Genomic DNA, 21,386 nt, shown 5'->3' on the forward strand with positions numbered 1-21,386 from the left:
CCACTCACTCACTCAGCAACAGCCTGCCTCACTGCCTGACAGTCAGCAGCAGGTCATAGTGAAATACATATTTTTTTAAGAGAAATACCATGGCGGCCGCGGTGCACCTTAGAAATAGCACAAAAACCCTCGACCAATATATTTTCACCCGCGACATCGTTTTCAAAGTAGCCCAATTTGTAAGAAAACTGCGAACATTCCAACACTGCCCGGAGCGCTTGAAGAATATGCGCATGCGTACTGCAAGGGATCAAGTTAGGGGCGGCACTATAACGTATATGGGCGGAACATGCATGACGTTGCAGATAGAAATGTAACATCTAGAACAGTTACAGGCGACAATGTTCCAATAATAAACGCGATACATTTCTATATTCAGCGGTCTGAATTTTGTGCACCACTGCTCCTCTTGGCTGACTATATCTATTTCATATTACAACAAGGCCGACCAGAGCAGAGGATAACCATTGAAGCTTGCGGATTATTTGTCTACTTTTCACATTCTGGAGAATTTAGAGAAAATCTGTGTGTTGATCTCACTAGTTTGTGACCGAGTTGAGTTAATTCAGCGGTTTACATTTCGCTCTATGGTTGAGACGCCGTCGTGTTGTTTTCATCAAGATCAAGATCACTGACTGCATCATCATGTGGAAATCGTTTTAACTGACGCGAATGTAGATTACAGCTGTCTGGCATCTATTCCATCCACGCGCTGGCTGCCTCTGCGTTCTATCAATAGGGATGCATCTATTGACATTTAGTTCCATTTGATAGGTAAGCTGTTGCACCACTGTTGTTGCCCTATGTTATTGACTGCTCTTCAAACAAACAAATGGACAGATCCAGAATCGCGAGGGGGATCTCGAATTTTAGTAATCTAGCTGCTTGCATCTGTGTTCTAACCCACTCTGCCTCTTCCAAAATCACAGGTATTATGGCTGCTTCTTCTCATAGTTGTAGAGGGATGGGGATGGTCAGACTATTTTGAGTTTTAGGGCCAACAGGGATTCTGCTCAGAAGTAGTACACTATGTAGGAAATGGGATGCCATTCGGGAAGCACCCACTGTCTTGTACAGTAGCTTGCCTAATGAGAGTCACATAAACTGACTGAGCTTCAGTTCCTTGAACTTTGTCAACAGTTAGGCTATTTCCTTCTTGTCATCTTGATCTATTTGCATGGTGTGACGTATTGGTGTGATTGCAATGCTTCGGTGCGCCCTTTGATTAGGCAAGCAGTGTTTCCAACCGTAGAGATTCAGTATCTGATGAGGACCACTTGTTCTGACTGTAGCCAGCCAATTGGTGAGTGTCATGCCATAACCACCAGGATAGCACACACACTCAGTATTGTTGCTCTGAGATTGTCCGCTTAGGAATGTAATGATGGAAAGAGTCGTGATCTCTATCTGCCTCTCTCTCTCTCTCTCTCTCTCTCTCTCTCTCTCTCTCTCTCTCTCTCTCTCTCTCTCTCTCTCTCTCTCTCTGCCACTTCCTCTGGCACTCTGGGTGTAGCTGCAGCTGTGTCAGAACCACCAAACAGCCTCTGCTGTCCTCCTCTCATCTCCCTGGGCTCACAGAAAGGCAGCATTATGCCTGGTAGCTCAGTCGGGTACAAGGGGCCAAAATGGAGTGGCAGAGGGTATCGCTGAGCCCCCAGATGGTGATCTGGCTGCTTCTCAAGAGGGTGTCACTGAGCCTTTAGCATCGCCAAGCCAAAAACATGTTATATATGCTGGGATGGATGGCTGGATGGGCAGCTTTGGAAGACTTGGCTGAAATAGGGCTTTGATTGCTTACATGTGTGTGTGGATGATGGGGTATTGCTCTTTGGCAACCTTAAAATTTCAAGTTAATTATGCTGTAATAAATACATGCAAAATGTTACTCACTAGAGCGTGCATTAAAAAACAACACTCACAGGAATCTAACTCAAGTTCAGAGAATACCCTTGGGCCAAGGCAGAAATTCTGTGGGTGAATGTGTGCTCGTGTATGTGTGTACATCTGTCAGAGAGACAGAATGCCCCCCTTGGGCCAAGGCAGTAGTTCTCTCAGCTCAGTAAGGCCACTGACCTCTGTCACTGACCCTCTCTATGGACAATAGCCAGCATGCATAGTCACAATTCTCACACACAGAGAGCTCCACTGTAGCCGGATGGAGCTCCACAACTCAGAGAACAGAGAATGGCAACCCAGTGAAAGAAAGAATGGCGCTGGATGAAACCAACTGAGTAAAACTGTTACTCCGACTTGCTGGCTGGGCATGGCTGTGACGCAGCGCCTAGCTTCGTCAAGTGGTGTTAACCAAAAGTTATTAGCACTTAGGAGGTAGCAAGAATAGGCTTTCTTACACTGCCAATAGTGGCTAGCTTAGAAGCCAAACTGATAAGCTCCGTTTCATCTTTGTTTCACTTCACAATATCAATGGGAGCATATTGGTTTGGGCTCCAGGCTATGTCGTGTCTGTGAGGGGAATGCTCAATGCTGCCTATGCTGATAGTGATAATGCTGCCTGTAGTGTAATGCGCTCCCTGCCAGTGGAATGTTTCTGGTGATTATGCAGGTCAAATAGTGAACTGTCCTAATGTGATTCACTTTGCTTTACCATTACATAGCCTAGGGCCCTAAGTCTAGTATTGGCACAGCTGTGTCTTCCCTACATCATCAGGCAGGCATATCCAGGTCAGATGGTGAACTTTCCTAATGACTTTGTTTTAGAATAGAGTAGTATACTTCTAACATCCCATAGGGAAATATGTTTTGCAACAGTACATGACATACAGATGACATATATATACTGTGGGGTCTGAAATTATTGACACCCTTGATAAAAATGACTATAAAATGAATAATTAAAACACTGAGCTATATTGTATGCTCTACAAAATGAGGAAATTATTTTACACTAATACAATTGCTCAGAGAGAAATATTTTGTTTAAAGTAATATCTATTTTTTTTTCTCGAAAAGGTAGGGGTCAAAATGATTGACACCCCTGTTTTCAATACCTTTCAATAGCCTTTTTTCTAAAATGTTTTATGAGTTGGAGAACACATTGGGAGGGATCTTAGACCATTCCTCCATACAGAAACCTTCCAGATCATTGATATCCCTAGTCTGCGTTTATGGACTGCCCTCTTCAATTCAAACCACAGGCTAAGCGTTCTCATTTCTACTCCAACCCCACCACTGGTGTGCATGGCCAAAGAGTTCTATTTTCATGTCATCTGACCAAAGCACTGGTTCCACTCCAATTGCCAATGCCGTTTCGCAAACTCCAGACGTTTACATTTGTTGGTTGAGGATGACATGAAAATACAGTTCTTTGGCCACGTACACCAGTGGTGGGTTTGACGTTGAAATGAGATCACATGAGCACAAAAGAACCTCATACCTACTGTAAAAATATGGTTGATGTTATCAATCATTTTTATGGGGCTATTTTGCTTTCACTGGTCCTGGGGCCATTGTTAAAGTCAATGGCATCATGAACTTTACCCAGTACCTACCAGGACATTTTAACCAAAAAACCTGGTTCCTCTGCTAGGAGGCTCGAACTTGGCCGCAAGTGGATCTTCGAGCAAAGCAATAACCCCAAGCAGTACACATCAAAATCCCGAAAGAGATTGTTAATTGTCCACACTATCAACATTTTGCAATGGCCATCTGTCTCCAGACTTAAAAACCCATTGACAACCTGTGGTTTGAATTGAAAAGGGCAGTCCATAAGCCCAGACGAAGGATGTATGGAGGAATGGTCTAAGATCCCTCCCAGTGTGTTATAGAACTCATAAAACATTTAAGAAAAAGGACCAGTGCCGTTATCCTCACAAGGTGAGGTATTGAAAACAGGGGTGTCAATCATTTTGACCCCAACCTTTTTGAGCTAAAAATATATTACTTGTTAAACAAGATCTCTTTCTCTGAGCAATTGTGTAAGTATCAAATACTATAATTCCCCAATTTATTTTGAGCATACAAAATAGCTCAGTATTTTAATTATTTTATACAGTTATTTTTGCTCATCTTAATCAAAGGTGTCTGACAAGCCAGACATGCATAAATACACACTATTGCCACCGCTGTTTTTTTCCCTTTATCATCTTCTACTGTAGGAAAATGACCATTTGATTTGTTTTACCAGCAAAATACACTATTTCCAGAAAGGCACATTCTGTAATTCTAATTTTAAACAAATGTTCCTACTGTACCCCACAGCTACAGATTTAAAACTAGCCTCTTTTATGATTGGTCTTCTCTAACTGAGAGATGTTCAATGCTTTTAAACAATATGTCGATCCGCTGGTTGTAGCCAGTGGGGTTAACAGGCTTTTGTCAACAATATCTTTTCCTGTGGTTGTGTTCATTGGGCACCAAACGGGACTGAAACAGGGAGGAGCCAACTGAACTTTTTGTTTTCTGTTGAGAAATGTTTTCTGTTGTGCACTAAGTACTGCGATCGTGTGGTTTGGCTGAGGTTAGGCCTAGCCGACTTGGCAGATTCAAAGCTGACTGAAACGGGTCGGGTCTAGTCTGGATGCAAACCCTTGTCATTTGCAGTGGGATTTCCCCCTGCTGCTCTGAAGGACGTACACGCAGCTCTGAAATGACAGCCATGTATTTCCCTTCCTGTTGATCTAAAAGGGAGACTGTTTGACTCCTCATCAACTTTACTTTTACGAGCCTCTCAACTTTACTGTAAAAACCAACAACAACATGCTTGTGTATACTCATTCGTATATTCATCTGAATTCATCCAACCAAAACTGTAAAACCGACAATAAAACCACTATTTCTGGATGGTGTTCATTAGGCGCTAAACGGAAGAAAACGGGGAGGACCTGAAACTAGTGGTGTTGCTGACTGTAGCCGMATCTAGCTGTTGTCCCTGAGGCGGATGAGGTGGTTTCTATGTTGTTGACTTCCTGCTCTGTGGCTCTACATGAACATCTGCAGCCTGTCAGCCTGTCTGTCTGTCAGACCCAGCTAGATGGCCATGTGGCACGCTCTCCTCTCAGAACTCCTTCACTCACTGTACCAGTGGCTCTCTCACTATCTGCATCGCTTATAGTGTACCTGGCTCYGGCTCTGTTCGTCTGTCAGACCCAGCTGGATGGCCCTGTGGCACACTCTCACAACTATCTCTCTTACTGTACCAGGCCCTGCTGCTTCCCCGCACCAGGCTAACTGCTGCCTGGGGGCATAGCAAAAGCACACTAAACACTATCTTCCTTACTCTTCCAGGCTATGGCTGTCTCTGTCTCCGGTTTCCCTCCCTCCCTCCATCTCTTACTCCTTGGCCCTGGCTTCTCCCCTGCTGCTGCAGTAAAGGCCTGATAGCAGGGCAGCAGCAGCTAACAGAAGCATCAAAGTATCGGGCTGTAATCAAATAGAGCATCCTCAACCAAACGGAGCCCCGGAGGGACAGAAACAGGAGGAGGGATACTGAGACCCTACATGGCTGAACACACACACACACACACACACACACACACACACACACACAACCCACATTCCACAAACACACACACACCACACACATGTATGGGATGGCTACTGAGACCCTCTACACAGCTGGAGGAGGGAGGGAGGAAGGGAGAGAGAGATTGGGGCACACAGGGATAATTACTGAGGCATGGTCTGCGTCTCAAATGGCACCCTATTCCCTACATAGTGCATTACTTTTGGCATCTCAAATGGCACCCTATTCCCTACATAGTGCACTACTTTTGACTGGAGCCTTATGGGCCCTTGTCAAAAGTAGCGCACTATTTATGGAATAGGATGCCATTTGGGATGCAAGCCATGGGGCAGGGCTGGTAGTGGGAGCTTGGTGGTATTGCGGTATTATGTTTGGGCATATCTCTAGGTCTAATGTGAGAGCTTGCAAGGTCCACGGTTAGCCATTATGTAGTCTTTCTGTTGCAGGGCTATTTTAGTGTTTGATGCAATTAGGCCTAGATACTGTATGTAGGCTAATGATTGAGAATTCAGCATAATAGTATAATTTGACATGTGATACTAAATAAATAATCTGGACAGATCACTTCTCACTCACCTTGCCTAATATCATTATATAACTATAGTTGTCTATGCAGTGTTGTTTTTGTCTGTGAGTTCTGCAGTGTTTTCATGTAGCTTAGTGAGTTCAGTGAGGGTAGTGCACTCACTGCAACAAGGGTGTGGCAGACATGTTCCATGGTCCGAGGAGGGAATTCTTCATACCTGTCTACCTGTCTCGTCTTGCTGCTAGATCTTGCTGCTGTTGAAGACAGCCTAGAACCAATTGTTCCTCTACATGCATACATTAGTTTAGACTAGAGTAGACACAACACTCGTCTTGCATAAGACATTTAGCAACCTGACGGAAAATGATGAAAAACCTGTTTGCTTTGCTTTGAACCCAATTGGATGAGAATGAATAGCAGAAGGGATGGGTGTTTGCAAGGCTATTCTCCACTTGTTTATGTTTTTCAGTTGATAAAATAAGATCATGACTTTATTATCCCTCATGAGGTCATTTTAGAACAGTTCCAGGCAAGATAAATACAATTTAATATGGAAAAAGAAACAGTGCAGTTGATGTGCGATGGTGTGGACTACATTTCCCCTCAGTGTCTCTGTGTCAGTATCATAGGGCTGTATGCTTCATGGTGTATTTAGCTGTGGCTCTAGTCTGTACCAGTATCACAGGGCACAGTATGTCTCCATGCTTAGGCTCCCAACGGGTTTGTGTTAACCACTGGTTTGTGATTTGGAGTGCATGGCCCTTTCTGTCTCTGGTTTATGTACAGTAGTGTTCGTTAGCTGTGCCTTTGTAGTCTGTAACAGTAGTATCACAGAGCACATCATGTCTCCATGCTGAGACAGGTTCTCATTGAAGCTAACTTCCTGGTTCCTGATGTAGCCTCGGGCACATGTCACGCATGGCAGCACGGCTGGCCTTGTACTCTACTACCCTTCTGTACGGCTTGCACTGCAGCATGTAGGCTATAGACCAACGCACTGTGTGAAACCTCATTGTGCGCTGGACTCTGGTGGTGTCTTTCAGCAAGGACGTAACCTGGGTTCACTTCGCTGAATTGTCAGTCGGGAACCCAGGCTAGCAGAGATGTAGCCTGCAACAATCAGAGAATACCTTACATTACAGACCTCTGGAACTAAAGTGTGTCTTACCCACAGACTGTATCAGATCAGGGGCTGATTGACTACTCAGAAAGACAGTGGTCACAGTAGAAACTGAACTGGAATAGCTCACAAAGACTGCGTTGTCTGCTTCCTGAAAATGGAAAGGCTGTGGTTCGATGGAGAGGGAGCCTTCTGGAAACGGCCATAGCCGTTAAATGTGACACCAAGACATGCTGAATTATGTTCCATTCACTCACACACGCTGGGCTGGTAGCCTGCTGCTACTTTGATGTTGGCCTATTCAAGGACTTTTATACTCTTCACTGAGCTGTTGCTTAAAATAAAGGTTAAGTCAAAATAAAAAAATAAAAAAGGGAAATTAGAAGTGTCATCCCAGGTAGGCGTGGTCCTTGTTGTTGAACCATTCCATAGTTGGTGATGTCACTGTTCCACTGGGGTCTTTAACCAGACCCATCCTGTGGCTATCTATCAGTTAAAAAACCCCAGCTGTATTATCATACAGATAAATCTAAATGTGAACATAGATGAATCAAATTGACATTTCTGTGTTTATTGACTTCAAAGCATCAGTTGATTGATGGGTTTCTTCTTGTTGAAGTTCTACACTGCAGAAGTCTGGCGATTTGACGTTTCATCGTCATGGGATGTATTATCACGAACTTAAGCAGTTGTTTAGATCTTCTGCTCTGACAGTCTGTCTCTTATCTATTTCTTTGTACGTGTATGTGGAGATTGTGTGCAAGCGCRTCGAACATTTCCGCAGCATGTGGAACTGAACAGCCATGTGTCATGGTAGTTCAGAGATCATATGGCCTTGCTGCTGTCCCAGTTTCAACTGTTCTGCCTGCGGTTATGGAACCCCTACCTGTCCCAGACCTGCTGTTTTCAACTCTTAATTATCGGCTATGAAAAGCCAACTGACATTTATTCCTGATTATTATTTGACCATGCTTGTCATTTATGAACATTTTGAACATCTTGGCCATGTTCTGTTATAATCTCCACCCGGCACAGCCAGAAGAGGACTGGCCACCCCTCATAGCCTGGTTCCTCTCTAGGTTTCTTCCTAGGTTTTGGCCTTTCTAGGGAGTTTTTCCTAGCCACCGTGCTTCTACACCTGCATTGCTTGCTGTTTGGGGTTTTAGGCTGGGTTTCTGTACAGCACTTCGAGATATTAGCTGATGTACGAAGGGCTATATAAAATAAACTTGATTGATAAGACCGGGAGGATCCCTTCAAATATGTTGTTTCTTCTGCTGCTCCAAAGATATTTATTTACCTTTTATTTTTAACTAGGCAAGCCAGTTAAGAACAAATTAATTATACAGTGACGACCTACCCCGGCCAAACCCTAACCCGGACGACGCTGGGCCAATTGTGCGCAGCCCTATAGGACTCCCAATCACGGCCGATTGTGATACAGCCTGGAATCGAACCAGGGTCTGTAGTGATGCCTCTAGCACCTTAGACAGCTGCGCCACTCGGGAGCCCTGTGCACATGTTTTACTATCTGTGTGGGGACCAAACAATTGATTCCCATTCAAAATTCCCATTCCCATTAAATTATCCCTAAACCCTAAAATAGCATTTTTCCGCGTGGGGACCGCAGAAATGTCCCCACTTGTCCGCATTTTCTTTATTTTACTATCCTTGTGAGGACTTCTGCTTCCCTCAAGAATAGTTAAACCAAAAACACACACACATACTAACTGCCTTGACCTGATTTACGTCATTCTGTTAAAAATGTGTCTGTCTGTAACGTAGTAACAATGGAGGGAGCATGTGTGTTAYGCCTTAATTTCTCTCTTACTATCAGTTGCTGTGGCCTCGCTGTAATACTAATGCCGTGCAGTCATTGTCTGTGCTCTGTCTTACTCTTTCTCTCTCGCTCTCTGTGTCTCGCTCTCTTTCTCAGTGACCCCACCCTAGTGTTGGATTAATCACAGTCTGGGCTCTCTGTCAGGCAGGAAGTTCACCATCTACAGTCCGCTCAGCTCTGTAATGGGTTTTCTCTGTGACATGTCCGTGGGAGGAAGTGACCTCATGTTGTGGCACAAGACGCTAGTTACTCAGTCAGGGTCATGTTCATTTGTGTGCGCAATGTAAAGTGTTTTAAAAGCGCTTCACAACAGGAAATGAAAATTAGTGTTTCTTATTGGACCAGGACCCTGTTTGAGTGTTTTCTTTCGTTTGGTTCCCTAAGGAACACGGCCCAGAACTTATCCATGGGAACTGACCCTTGCTGAAAGGAAGTGGTTTGTCCCGGGATGATGGCGTCACCCATGGGCCATGCATTCACCACTCGTGCATAGAAATAGAGTAACAAGAACAGGAAAAAGTCCCTCAGACTACCCGTTCTAGTGATTCTATTTCAATGGGTTCGGGGATGATGACACCATCCATGAGCCATGCATTCACCATTCATGTCATGTGGCTCTGCTACTTTTCATTTGTTAGGCCTTGTGGAAATACTTGCTGTATGTCAATACAACCATATGTCACTGACTGCATCAACTATAATGAAAGAAGTTGTAACTGACTGACCGCAGTAAATATAAAATAAATACTTTATTGTAAATGCTTCCCTCCTTATGGTCAATGTCTTCTAATCTAGAAGAGAAAATAAAGATTGAGGAGAATCCTGTAATGATCCTACCACTAGTTTACATTCTCAGTGTTTAGGAGAACTATATTAAGCCCTACAGTATACTCACTAGGGCTGAAAGAATCAACTTGAGACATTTTCAAATATACTCCATATACTGAGTGTACAAAACATTAAGAACCCTTTCATAATATTGAGTTGCGCAATGGGGGTGGGCAATGAGCAGCCCAACCTATCGCTGKTGTGACATCGTAATGGAAACTTGCTTCCCTACAGTTGTGAAAGTGAGATGGAAAAAAATATATACAAAAACGGTTACTTCTGCTTTCTGGCACTGGCTGTAACCGAGTGTTATTTATATTCCCACTCTCTCTCTTTGGACCTTGTCAAACCCATTCTTGTAACGATTCAATATTTGAACTCCGTCTATAAATATATCTGGACCACCCACATGAGAAACATCATGGTCGAAGTAAAATTGTACTTCCCATTTTTACTTTCCCATTTCCATATTTGACATTGTGGATTGGTGTACTGAATGTCCCAATTGATTGTTGTGTTTAGGCGATGACTGTCTACTTGGGTTGTCTACTGTATTGCCTGTTATGGTCTCTTCTTCTCTCTCCACAGGTGTTGTGTGTGTGTGATGGTAGCGTTTGGTGTGTGAGGCCTGTAAGAGGAGACCCACTGCCTCCTCCCCTTCAGGATGTCTGAACCCCAGGTGAGACCAGGAGATGATAGACAGATATGGCTGCTTCATGTCGAATATAGAGATACACTATACCACCTATCATTGAGCTGGTTTATTGCTGAGTTGGGGTCAATATTCATTCCTCATTCCTCTTTTCATCCTGATAACCACTCCTGTCCCTCAGACACCAACATGGCCACAGGGCACAGAGTGTGTGGCCAAATACAACTTTAAGGGCACCACAGAGCAGGACCTGCCCTTCAACAAAGGAGATGTCTTAACCATAATCGTGGTGACTAAGGTAAGGAACCTAACTCTCTCTCTGGTGAGGGAGACTAGAAAACAGGCCAAACGGTCCAATGATTTACAGTTTGAGTCTACTTGGTGTAAAAAATGTAAAAAAAATCTAATTTCTGTCATATTTCTACACTTACATATAAAAGAACATACTGTACCAGTCAAAAGTTTGGACACACCTACTCATTCAAGGGTTTTTCTTTATTTTGACTATTTTCTACATTGTAGAATAATAGTGAAGACCTCAAAACTATGAAATAACACAGAATCATGTAGTAACCAAAAAATGTGTTAAACAAATCAAAATATATTTTAGATTCAAWGTAGCCACCCTTTGCCTTGATGACAGCTTTTTGCACACTCTTTTTGCACACTCTTTTTGCACACTCTTTTCCAACAGTCTTGAAGGAGTTCCCACATATGCTGAGCACTTGTTGGCTGCTTTTGCTTCACTCTGCGGCTCAACTCATCCCAAACCATCTCAATTGGGTTGAGGTCAGGTGATTGTGGAGGCCAGGTCATCTGATGCAGCACTCCATCACTCTCCTTCTTGGTCAAATAGTCCTTACACAGCCTGGAGGTGTGTTGGGTCATTGTCCAGTTGAAAAACAAATGATAGTCCCACTAAGCGCAAACCAGATGGGATGGTGTATTGCTGCAGAATGCTGTGGTAGCCGTGCTGGTTAATTGTGCATTGAATTCTAAATAAATCACAGACAGTGTCACCAGCAAAGCACCCCCACCTCCATGCTTGACGGTGGGAACCACACATGTGGAGATCATCTGTTCACCTACTCTGCGTCTCAAAGACATGGCGATTAGAACCCAAAATCTCAAATTTGGACTCATCAGACCAAAGGACAGAGTTCCACCGGTTTAATGTCTATTGCTCATGTTTATTGGCCCAAGCAAGTCTCTTCTTATTATTGGTGTCCTTTAGTAGTGGTTTATTTGCAGCAATTAGACCATGAAGGCCTGATTCACGCAGTCTCTGAACAACTGATGTTGAGATGTGTCAGTTACTTGAACTCTATGAAGCATTTATTTGGGCTGCAATTTCTGAGGCTGGTAACTCCAATGAACTTATCCTCTGCAGCAGAGGTAACTCTGGGTCTTCCATTCCTGTAGCGGACCTTCATGTCTTAAAGTAATGATGGACTGTCGTTTCTCTTTGCTTATTTGAGCTGTTCTAGCCATGATATGGACTTGGTCTTTTAGCWAATAGGGCTATTTTCTGTATACCACATCTTGTCACAACACAACTGATTGGCTCAAATGCATTAAGAAGGAAAGAAATTCCACAAATTAGCTTTTAACAAGGCCCACCTGTTAATTGAAATGTATTCCAGGTGACTACCTCATGAAGCTGGTTGAGAGAATGCCAAGAGTGTGCAAAGCTGTCATCCAGGCAAAGGGTGGCTACTTTGAACAATCTCAAATATAAAATATTTTTTGATTTGTGTAACACTTTTTTGGTTACTACATGATTCCATGTGTTATTTCATAGTTTTGATTTCTTCACTATTATTCTACTATGATAGTTAATAATATAAAATAGTCAAAGTAAAGAAAAACCCTTGAATGAGTAGGTGTGTCCAAACTTTTGATTAGTACTGTAGTTCAAAAAATAGTTGCGTTTTTAAAGGATGAACTTTTGGGTTGTTTCAGTAATTTTCTCTACCTTTGTACAGTATTTACTCAGTCAATCCTGATCTGATACACAGAGTTATCATGACATTTTCTGTTCCAGGACCCTAACTGGTACAAAGCCAAGAACACAGCAGGTCGAGAAGGCACCATCCCAGCTAACTATGTCCAGAAGAGGGAAGGGGTGAAGCAAGGGGGCAAGCTGAGTCTAATGCCGTCAGTACAGTCCTCATAGCCTGGTTAAAGCAGACTGAATCCTTCAAAACATCGCTCATCACTCCATGTTGTACTGAAATTACTTCCCATAAATGCACTGCCTGTGTTGTTACATTACTTACCAGTAGTGTAGTAACACAATAAAGTTATGGGAGTCAGGAGTACCTTTTAGGTTCAATAGTCAATAATAAAACAATATATATATATATATATTTTAACTAGGCAAGTCAGTTAACAACAAATTCTTATTTACAATGACGGCCTAGGAACAGTGGGTTAACTGCCTTGTTCAGGAGCAGAATGACAGATTTTTACCTCGTCAGCTCGGGGATTCGATCTAGCAACCTTTCGGTTACTGGCCCAACGTTCTAATCACTAGGCTACCTGCCGCCCCAAAGTTACTAGGGTATAGTTCAGGGCTCGCCAAACTTGTTCCTGGAGAGCTATCCACCTGTAGGTTTGTGCTCCAACCTCAGTAACTAACCTGATTGCGCTTATCAACTCGCTAATTAATCGAATCAGGTTTGCTAGATTAGGGTTGGATTGAAAACCTACAGGACAGTAGCTTTCGAGGAACAGGGTTGGAGAGCCCTGGCTCTAGTTCAAGTTTATTATGCCATTTCTAGGTATTGAAATACATACATAGGAATGTGTTTTTGTAAGAGCTCTCAACAATTAAAGCATAAAAACAGTCTGAAGTACCTGTATAACATAAAGGGGAAAGCACTCTATGAAACAAATAAGAAAGGGCTCAGGTTAGGTGACACCATGAGTTGCAGTTTACAGCTCAGACTATATTGACTGTGATACTAAATCTGGTTGAAAGTGTTTGTTTTTCAGGATGTTTCTGTGTGGTTGTAGAGTACAGATAGGCTATTTGTCGTGGCAGTGAAGCCACTGTTATGTGAATATAAACCAGAGTCGAGCTGGGTCTGAGTCCTGGCTCTGTCTGACTGCAGCCCTGTAATTGTAGCTAGTGCTCTTCTGTGTCTGTTTCCAGCTCTCGTGTGTTTGCACTGCCGGGGGGGTGTCAGTCGAGTTCTCAACTTATTGTTAGTTAGGATAGTAGAATACACAAGGTGAAATGTCGAAATTGAATAGTGCATTAGCAGTTTTCTTCTTGTTATGTCAGTCACTGACAATCACTCAATTAGGCCATGTCAGCTAACATTTTTATACATTTCTAGGTAAGTTAGTCTAGCCAGCTATCTAAACCTTAAGCAGTAATCATGGCCAAGTTACTGACCTGGCACGCAAGGCAAGTCATATGAACATGGCACAAGTCATGGCAYAATTGCAGGAAATTGGCTTTAAATTTAGCTTAGGGCCCCCAAACAGCTAGACGTGTGTGTGTGTTCAGCTCTGCAGTGCTGTGTGTGCACTGCACGGTTTCCTGCTGAATCTAGAAATCTCCCGCATTCAGCCACATGCCTAAGTTCTAAGAAAGTGTGTGTTTGTGTGTGTCTGCACACGTATCTTTTTTTCACTAATTGGTCTTTTTACCAATCAGATCAGCTGTTTTGCCGAGACTCTTTTTAGACGTATTATTAGTGTTAGTGATAGACGTATTATCTTTTTAGACATATTAGTGTTAGTGGTGTGTGTGTGTGTGTGTGTGTGTGTGTGTGTGTGTGCTGTAAAAGCACTTGGTGACAACTGTTGATGTAAAATCGTCTTTATAAACAAATGTGATTGATTAATTAATCCCCATCCACCCCTCCAGATGGTTCCATGGTAAGATAACTAGGGAGCAGGCTGAGTGTCTCCTGATCCCCCCAGAGATGGGTCTGTACCTTGTGAGAGAGAGTACCAACTACCCCGGGGACTATACTCTGTGTGTGAGTTGCGACGGCAAGGTGGAGCACTACCGCATTGTCTACAAGGAGGGAAAGCTCAGCATCGACGAGGAGGCGTTCTTCGAGAACCTCATGCAGCTTGTTGAGGTGGGTGGGTGGGGGGGGGGGGAGACGACAGGGGTGGAGGGGAGAAATAAAATGAAATAGTTATCTTCGGGCCAGTTTCTCAGTCACAGATTAAGTCTATTGCTGGATTTCAATAAATATTCTCTATTGAGCATGCTTTTTAGTCAAGCAGTTCATTAATCTGGATCTGGGATTTGTCCCTTCTTGGTCAAATAAAGCTGTCTATTATTTTACAACCAGAGTGTGTGAGCCATACAAATGGTGTGACCAAGTGTATAGAGAGTTGATTTCTCTGTTAGCTACTGTAGGTACTCTGGCATCTGCAACTGTTCCCTCATCAGAGCCACACACACAGTTCCTGGAACAAATACACTGAACAGGAAGTGACAAAGAGGAAGTGATAGCGGCAGCCTCCAGATCATTTCACCTGAAGACACCCGGCCGTCGGGTTTTACTTTCAAAACCATCCTCTCTCTTCCTTCATCCATCTGGCGACACACTATGCATTAACTCAGTTTTGGAGTCATTTTGTTGGTCTCAAAAAAGCGTGTCAGTTATTATTTGAAAGCCTACGAGGTGTTGTTGACAAGCATTTAAAAAAAAAAAACTTGACCTGATTATATTTTTAACCATGCTGCTCTCTGTTGGTTACGGCTAGTATGCTGAATGAGTCCATTAAAAATAGAATGTATCAATTGAACCTTTGAAACGAAGACCCATATGCATTTTGTTCCATTTTCATGTATTCAGTTATCCCAAATGTTGATGTCATCAATATTGMCAATCTTTTCCCTTTCTTGGCCTATGTTATTGACCCACGTCTTCTCTCCCTGTCCTCAGCACTATACCAAAGATGCAGACGGTCTCTGCACCAAACTGATCAAGCCGAAGCTGGAGGAGGGTACTGTGGCAGCCCAGGATGAGTTCTCCAGGAGCGGCTGGGCTCTCAACAGGAAGGAAATCAATATCCACCAGTCCATAGGGAAAGGAGAGTTTGGAGGCAAGTGGCTTTGTGAAAACGACTGTCTGTAGCTGTGTATAAATAGGTTTTATCGATGACGACTCTGTTGTAACCTGTTCTAGGCAGTCTTCTCCAGCTTAATCCACCTCATTCCGGTTCTCTTGGAGTGTGTGAATATGGCTTTAGTAAATTCTCTCATTCTCACTCACATGTTTCTTTTTCCCTCAGATGTGAAGGTGGGAGACTACAGAGGGACCAAAGTAGCGGTGAAGTGTATCAAACACGATGCTACAGCACAGGCCTTCATTGCTGAAGCTTCAGTCATGACGTAAGTCAGAGCCCGAACCAAACTTCTGTTACATGTTCCCTTTCAGTCAGTCAACTTCAGTACAACACACTATGGGTAGTCGCACTCTCGCGACTTCAATTGAAGAATGAAAATCACGCCTGACAAGGCCAATGAAATCTGCGCCTCTTGGACGCCCCGCCTTCCACAGGTGATAAGCGTGAGGCTCGGATTCTTTCAATTATTCCGTTTTTTACCTCGATGTAAGCAGGAATGATTTACGTTACTTAAACTAACAATTGGAGCAAGAGGCTGTCTTACGTTGCGCCAACTAAACTGCCCCTTCATGGTAGAGCATGCTCACCTCCTGGACATTGTGTGCTGAAGTTTGTATGGTTCTCATAGTTTCCTAATCACGAACAATTAGTTATTCTCCGGCTTGCTTGGCCTGGCTATAGCAATAAGTTAGATGGCAAGGAAACGACGAAGGCTAACAAGCCGTATTCGGGTTCGTGACAATGCCCAAGTGAATAAAAAGATACTCACTTTTGTTGTCTTGTATGTCTCGGCTCGGTGCATTCTCTGGCTGCCCTCACTCGAATCAGTTTGTGTGCGGGACTAGAGGACGGCTGGCACTGTTCGCCTACTAGTCCACGGCGTATGTTCTCTTGACAATCGTGTAGTATTCTTTAGTGGGCTTGGTCTTTCCGATAGTGACTTTCTCTCTCGGGTGCCCGTACATCGGCTGAGTCTGAGTTGCGGGACGCAGTGATGGATTGAGGCGTTGGTCAAGTCAAATGTCTCCCGGCTCCTGTGCACTCTGTCGCCGGTTATGGGAGGCGACTCGAAGAGAGAGGGCAGGCAGGTTCTGTGGGTATCCTCCCACCGCCTGTGTCTGCTATGGTTAAGCACTGTTTGCCTCTCTTCCCAGACTTATTGCTGAAGGATCTGGTGCTACGTAGACTTTCGAGACCAGGCTAGCTAATAAGCGATGCATAGCGTGCTAGTCAGGTTAACTAACCCGCAGAGTTAACGGTTGAGTTGCTGGGGTAGCTCTCTTGTTTAGTATACGTAGCATTAAGTCGCTTGGTTATTCTAAACGGACAGTGCTGCGGTCWAAGAGGCTAGCTAGCCTAGCTTAGACGAAAAGCCTCATCATGGCTAATTAAGTTTACTAGCAACCCCTGTCCTATTTTAAATTCCTGGAGTTGGATGGAGTGGAGAAAGCAGGTTTGGCAAGCAAAGCCAGAGATTTGGTTCCTGAGAGGGCCAATCTGATGGCTAGAGGGTTACCGCCGAACATTATTGCTACTGTTCAGTCCGCTAGGGCTCCCGCCACAAGGGGTCTGTATGCGTATAAGTGGCAAGCATTTTAGCTCTGGTTACAAGATAAAGGGCTGGTTCCTTTTCAGTGCTGTGTGAGGGACATCCTTATGTTCCTACAGAAGCTTTTCTAGCAGGGGCGGGCATTCTCCATTTTAAAAGTGTACATAGCTGCTATTTCAGCGTGTTGTGGGAATTGACGACACCACACCGGGGGCCCAGCCTATGGTCGTACAGTTCGTGAAAGGTGTGTGCCATCTCAGACCGGTCTCTAAACCTATATCGCCCACATGGGACTTGGCTTTGGTTTCGATGTGTGGCTCCTTTTGAGCCTCTTGAGTCAGTGGATCTGAAGATCCTCTCCTACAAGATCTAAACGTGTTGGGGACCTCCAAGCATTATCTGTACACCCTTTCGGTACTCAGTTCGTCCCATCTAAATGCAGCTTTCACCCCCCGAAAGCTGCATTTACAGGTCTTTAGGTTTTGCTCTATTTTCCTTTTTTCACCTCCTCCTTTTGCTTCTGAATAGCAACGGAGTTACATGCCCTGTGTCTAGTACGAACTTACGCACGTACATTGAATGGACACGGAATATCCGGTTATGTGACCAGCTTTTTGCCTGTTTTGCTAATCCAGCTCGCGGCAGGGGGCTCACTCTCTCTAACGATAGATAGATATCTCTCTCTAAGCAGCGTCTCTCCCACTGGTGTACTGGACACCACTGCAGCCCCCGCAGGTGGGGGGCCCACGAGCCCTGTCCTCTATCTAATAAATCATTTTTGACAGTAACCCGATTTCATTCATACTGGTGAACCGACATTTGAGTTGTGTGGTTGCAATATCAACAGTCCCTAATCTGTGGTATATCATGGCATGCGTCATTCAAGATTGAGTTTAAATTGTGGCGCAATGGACATAATGCACAATGTCTCAGGAAAGACTGTCTGTATATAAATAGGTCAGCCCCACAACCTGGACCGACAGGCCGTGGTGAAAACATTTGCACACAAAAAAAGGAGGACTTCAGGGGAGTCTCCCAAGTTGGATTGAATTTAATTTAGTATCCGTTGGGGTTGGCTTAGGCGGGGATTCCATTTCCCCATAGTATGTTGTACCGAAGTTYACTGACTGAAAGGGAACGTGACGTAATGACTATAACTACTGTTCACTAAAGGAGGGAAACAAGGTACAACACACCTGTTTGGCCCCGCACGCCCGTTCCTGGGCTCGGTGAAGAGCGGTAGTAAATTAAAGGAATGAATCCGAGCCTCACCCATATTACCTGTGGAAGGCGGGGCTTCCAGCGAGGTGCATTTTTTATTGACCTTGACCATGATTTTAGTTCTTCAATCAAAGTCACAAGAGTGTGACTACCTATGTTGTACCTCATTTCCCTCCTTCAGGGAACAGTAGTCATAACATTACATTATCAATCTATCAAGCAATCGCTTTCCATCCTCATTGTTTAATTGTTTTCCTTGTTTACTGCAGGCAACTGAGACACAATAACCTGGTCCAGTTGCTAGGTGTCATCGTTGAGGAGAAGGGAAGCCTGTTTATCGTCACTGAGTACATGGCCAAGGTAGGTGGCTCCTATGATTAAGTTAAATAAAGGTAATGCATTAATAGATAGGTATATAAATAAAGAACCAAAGAGCTTTGAAGACCTGTTTCTCTATTTCCCCTCTCCTCAGGGCAGTCTAGTGGACTACCTACGCTCCAGAGGTCGGACAGTGCTGGGTGGGGATTCCCTACTCAAGTTCTCAGTGTGAGCATGATAATGATTTATCCCTACATCTTGAATAATGTTATCAGAAGTTTGCTGACTTATAGCGGCCAGTTGGAAATGTAACATTGTCCATTTTAATCAACATTGTCAATGCTTCTTTAAATATCAACCGTTCCCCTCCCTCTCCTCTGTAGTGACGTGTGTGAGGCCATGGAGTATCTGGAGGCCAATAACTTTGTCCACAGAGACCTGGCGGCCCGTAATGTTCTGGTGTCAGATGATAACATCGCCAAGGTCAGCGACTTCGGCCTGACCAAGGAGGCCTCGTCTAATCAGGACACAGCCAAACTGCCCATCAAGTGGACCTCACCAGAGGCCCTGAGGGAAAAGGTAGGCTAGTGTAACGGAGATAAGAACGTGCCGTAAGCTCACTCCACAGCTAGCTTGAAATGTTGCCAATGGTGCTACTGAATTGGATCCTTTTCTATAGGTCAACTGGTTTGTACGTTGTCAAGGAGGGTGGTCACGTGTGTTAGCGAGGCAGAGGCCCGCTGTAAGTTGTAAGCAATATGGTAGCAATTCCACCTAACCTATCAGATGGCAAGATGGCGCTACCACCATATTACTTACACCTGTCCAATCCTCTCCGATTTAAGCAAGTTCCTAAAGGGTTGATTTCAGATTCAGGGTATGGAGCATAGACAATAAGGAAAGTGACTCGTGAAACCGATGTCAGGGAGTAGGAGTTAGGGGTCGATTTGTGATTTCAAGGTATATAAATATTATTGTACTGCTGATTTCCACCATATCTATAACATACTGTATGTTTGACACATTAAAATAAGCTTTACGGAAAGGCTGTCTTTCCCGCTGTCTGTTGATAAACAGAAATTCTCCACCAAGTCAGACGTGTGGAGCTATGGGATCTTGCTGTGGGAGATCTACTCCTTTGGACGAGTGCCTTACCCCAGAATTGTAAGTATATTTTTGCCTTTAGAAAGTCAGCCACTCAACTTCCTGTTAGTTATAATACACAACGTGCYATTTTGACAGTCGGTAGTGCATCAGCGCTTTTCCTCTTATATGTCAGTCACTGATAGTCACTCAATTAGCCCATGTCAGCTAATGTTTTATAGATTGCTAGGTAATTTAGTCTAGCCAGCTATCTAAACCTTGTAGTAATCATGGTCGAATTACTGACCGGGCACGCAAGGCACATGCCCAGGGGGCCCCCATTTGATTTTTATTCGTCATTCTCATTCAGATATCATATGAACATGGTATAAGTCATGGCAAAATGTGTAGAACATTTACATTTAACATTTAAGTCATTTAGCAGACGCTCTTATCCAGAGCGACTTAGAACTGCAGGAAATGAGCTTTAAAATGGCAACATCTTCTCACCATCCCATGGGAAAATATGTAGAACTGCAGTAAAATTTGCATTAAAACTGTACATTTTTCTCTCCGCCCCATGACGAAATGAGTAGAATCGCAAAAAGCTAGAAACGGCCATGTAAATAAAACTGATTGGGCAGGTGTGTTACAAATTGTGACAGCTGTAGAGTATATGAATTTGGCAGTTAGGAGTCAATGTAGTAAATTTGAAATGTGGACAGTGCTATTATGGTCCAGTATAATACTATTCCTTTCAATGTTGTGTCAACATTCTATCAGGTATGTTCTTTAGTGATCATGACACCATATAAATGTCATGCAAAATAGATATAAAGTAATTCCTAATCAAAATGTATTATATTTCTGCAAATGATACTCCCCTGTCTCATCTTCTCTTCACCCCCCCCCCCCCCTTCTCCTGCCCCAGCCTCTAAAGGACGTGGTACCACGCGTGGAGAAGGGCTACAAGATGGATGCCCCAGACGGTTGTCCTGAGGTGGTGTATGAAGTCATGAAGCAGTGCTGGACCCTGGACCCCCTGGTGCGGCCATGCTTTAGAGTCCTCAGGGAGAAACTGCAGCATATCCTAGCCAAGGAGCTCTACCTGTGATGGAATAGGAAGAGGAGGTGAAAGGGGAAGTGGACAAGGATGGCTCTCCTTTCATTGAGGAAGAGGGGGACGGAGAGGGAGAAATAGGATGGACAAGGATTGCTCTTCTTTCATGATGGGACCAAAGCCTGACATTATCAAGACCTCAGAGATCCTCCTTCCTCTCCTTATAATTTTTTTGATTTACATTAGATTGTTTGAAAGTTCACTTGTTTTATAATTTCTAATTTTGTTGAAATGTTGTTGCCACATGTTGGCATTTCCACTTTTTTACACTCCCCCTCCCCCACACACACCTCAGGGTTGCCTGTATGTCTGTTCTACAGTACATTAGTGGTTGTATCGGTCTGGCCGACTACAGTGTGTACTCCAGTGTCAAACAAACCCACCCGGGACTGTTGTGAGGTACTATATCCCTTTCACACAATCGTGCCGACCATAACCATACCGTGCTGGCTCTGATATTTTCTTTTCACATGGTCCTTTCCAGCACAGTTACAGGAAAGATGACGGATACGTAGCCTAGCCGGTGCAATTCGGCTTGGCTCGG

General features: G+C 43.9%; 1 protein-coding gene across 1 annotated transcript; it reads left to right on the top strand.

The window, feature by feature from the left end:
• Window positions 1–255: 255 nt before the first annotated feature.
• LOC111952536 (tyrosine-protein kinase CSK) lies at window positions 256–21,370 on the top strand. Its single transcript, XM_023971328.3, has 12 exons — window positions 256–774; window positions 10,385–10,475; window positions 10,630–10,746; window positions 12,493–12,605; window positions 14,329–14,548; window positions 15,368–15,527; window positions 15,717–15,816; window positions 18,591–18,681; window positions 18,794–18,867; window positions 19,023–19,218; window positions 19,717–19,803; window positions 20,654–21,370. Exons 2-12 carry the CDS (start codon window positions 10,461–10,463, stop codon window positions 20,834–20,836), a joined length of 1,356 nt encoding a protein of 451 aa, XP_023827096.1. The 5' UTR covers window positions 256–774; window positions 10,385–10,460; the 3' UTR covers window positions 20,837–21,370.
• Window positions 21,371–21,386: the final 16 nt, after the last annotated feature.

The sequence above is a fragment of the Salvelinus sp. IW2-2015 genome, linkage group LG26 (assembly GCF_002910315.2).
Source record: "Salvelinus sp. IW2-2015 linkage group LG26, ASM291031v2, whole genome shotgun sequence".
Classification (NCBI taxonomy): Eukaryota; Metazoa; Chordata; class Actinopteri; order Salmoniformes; family Salmonidae; genus Salvelinus; species Salvelinus sp. IW2-2015.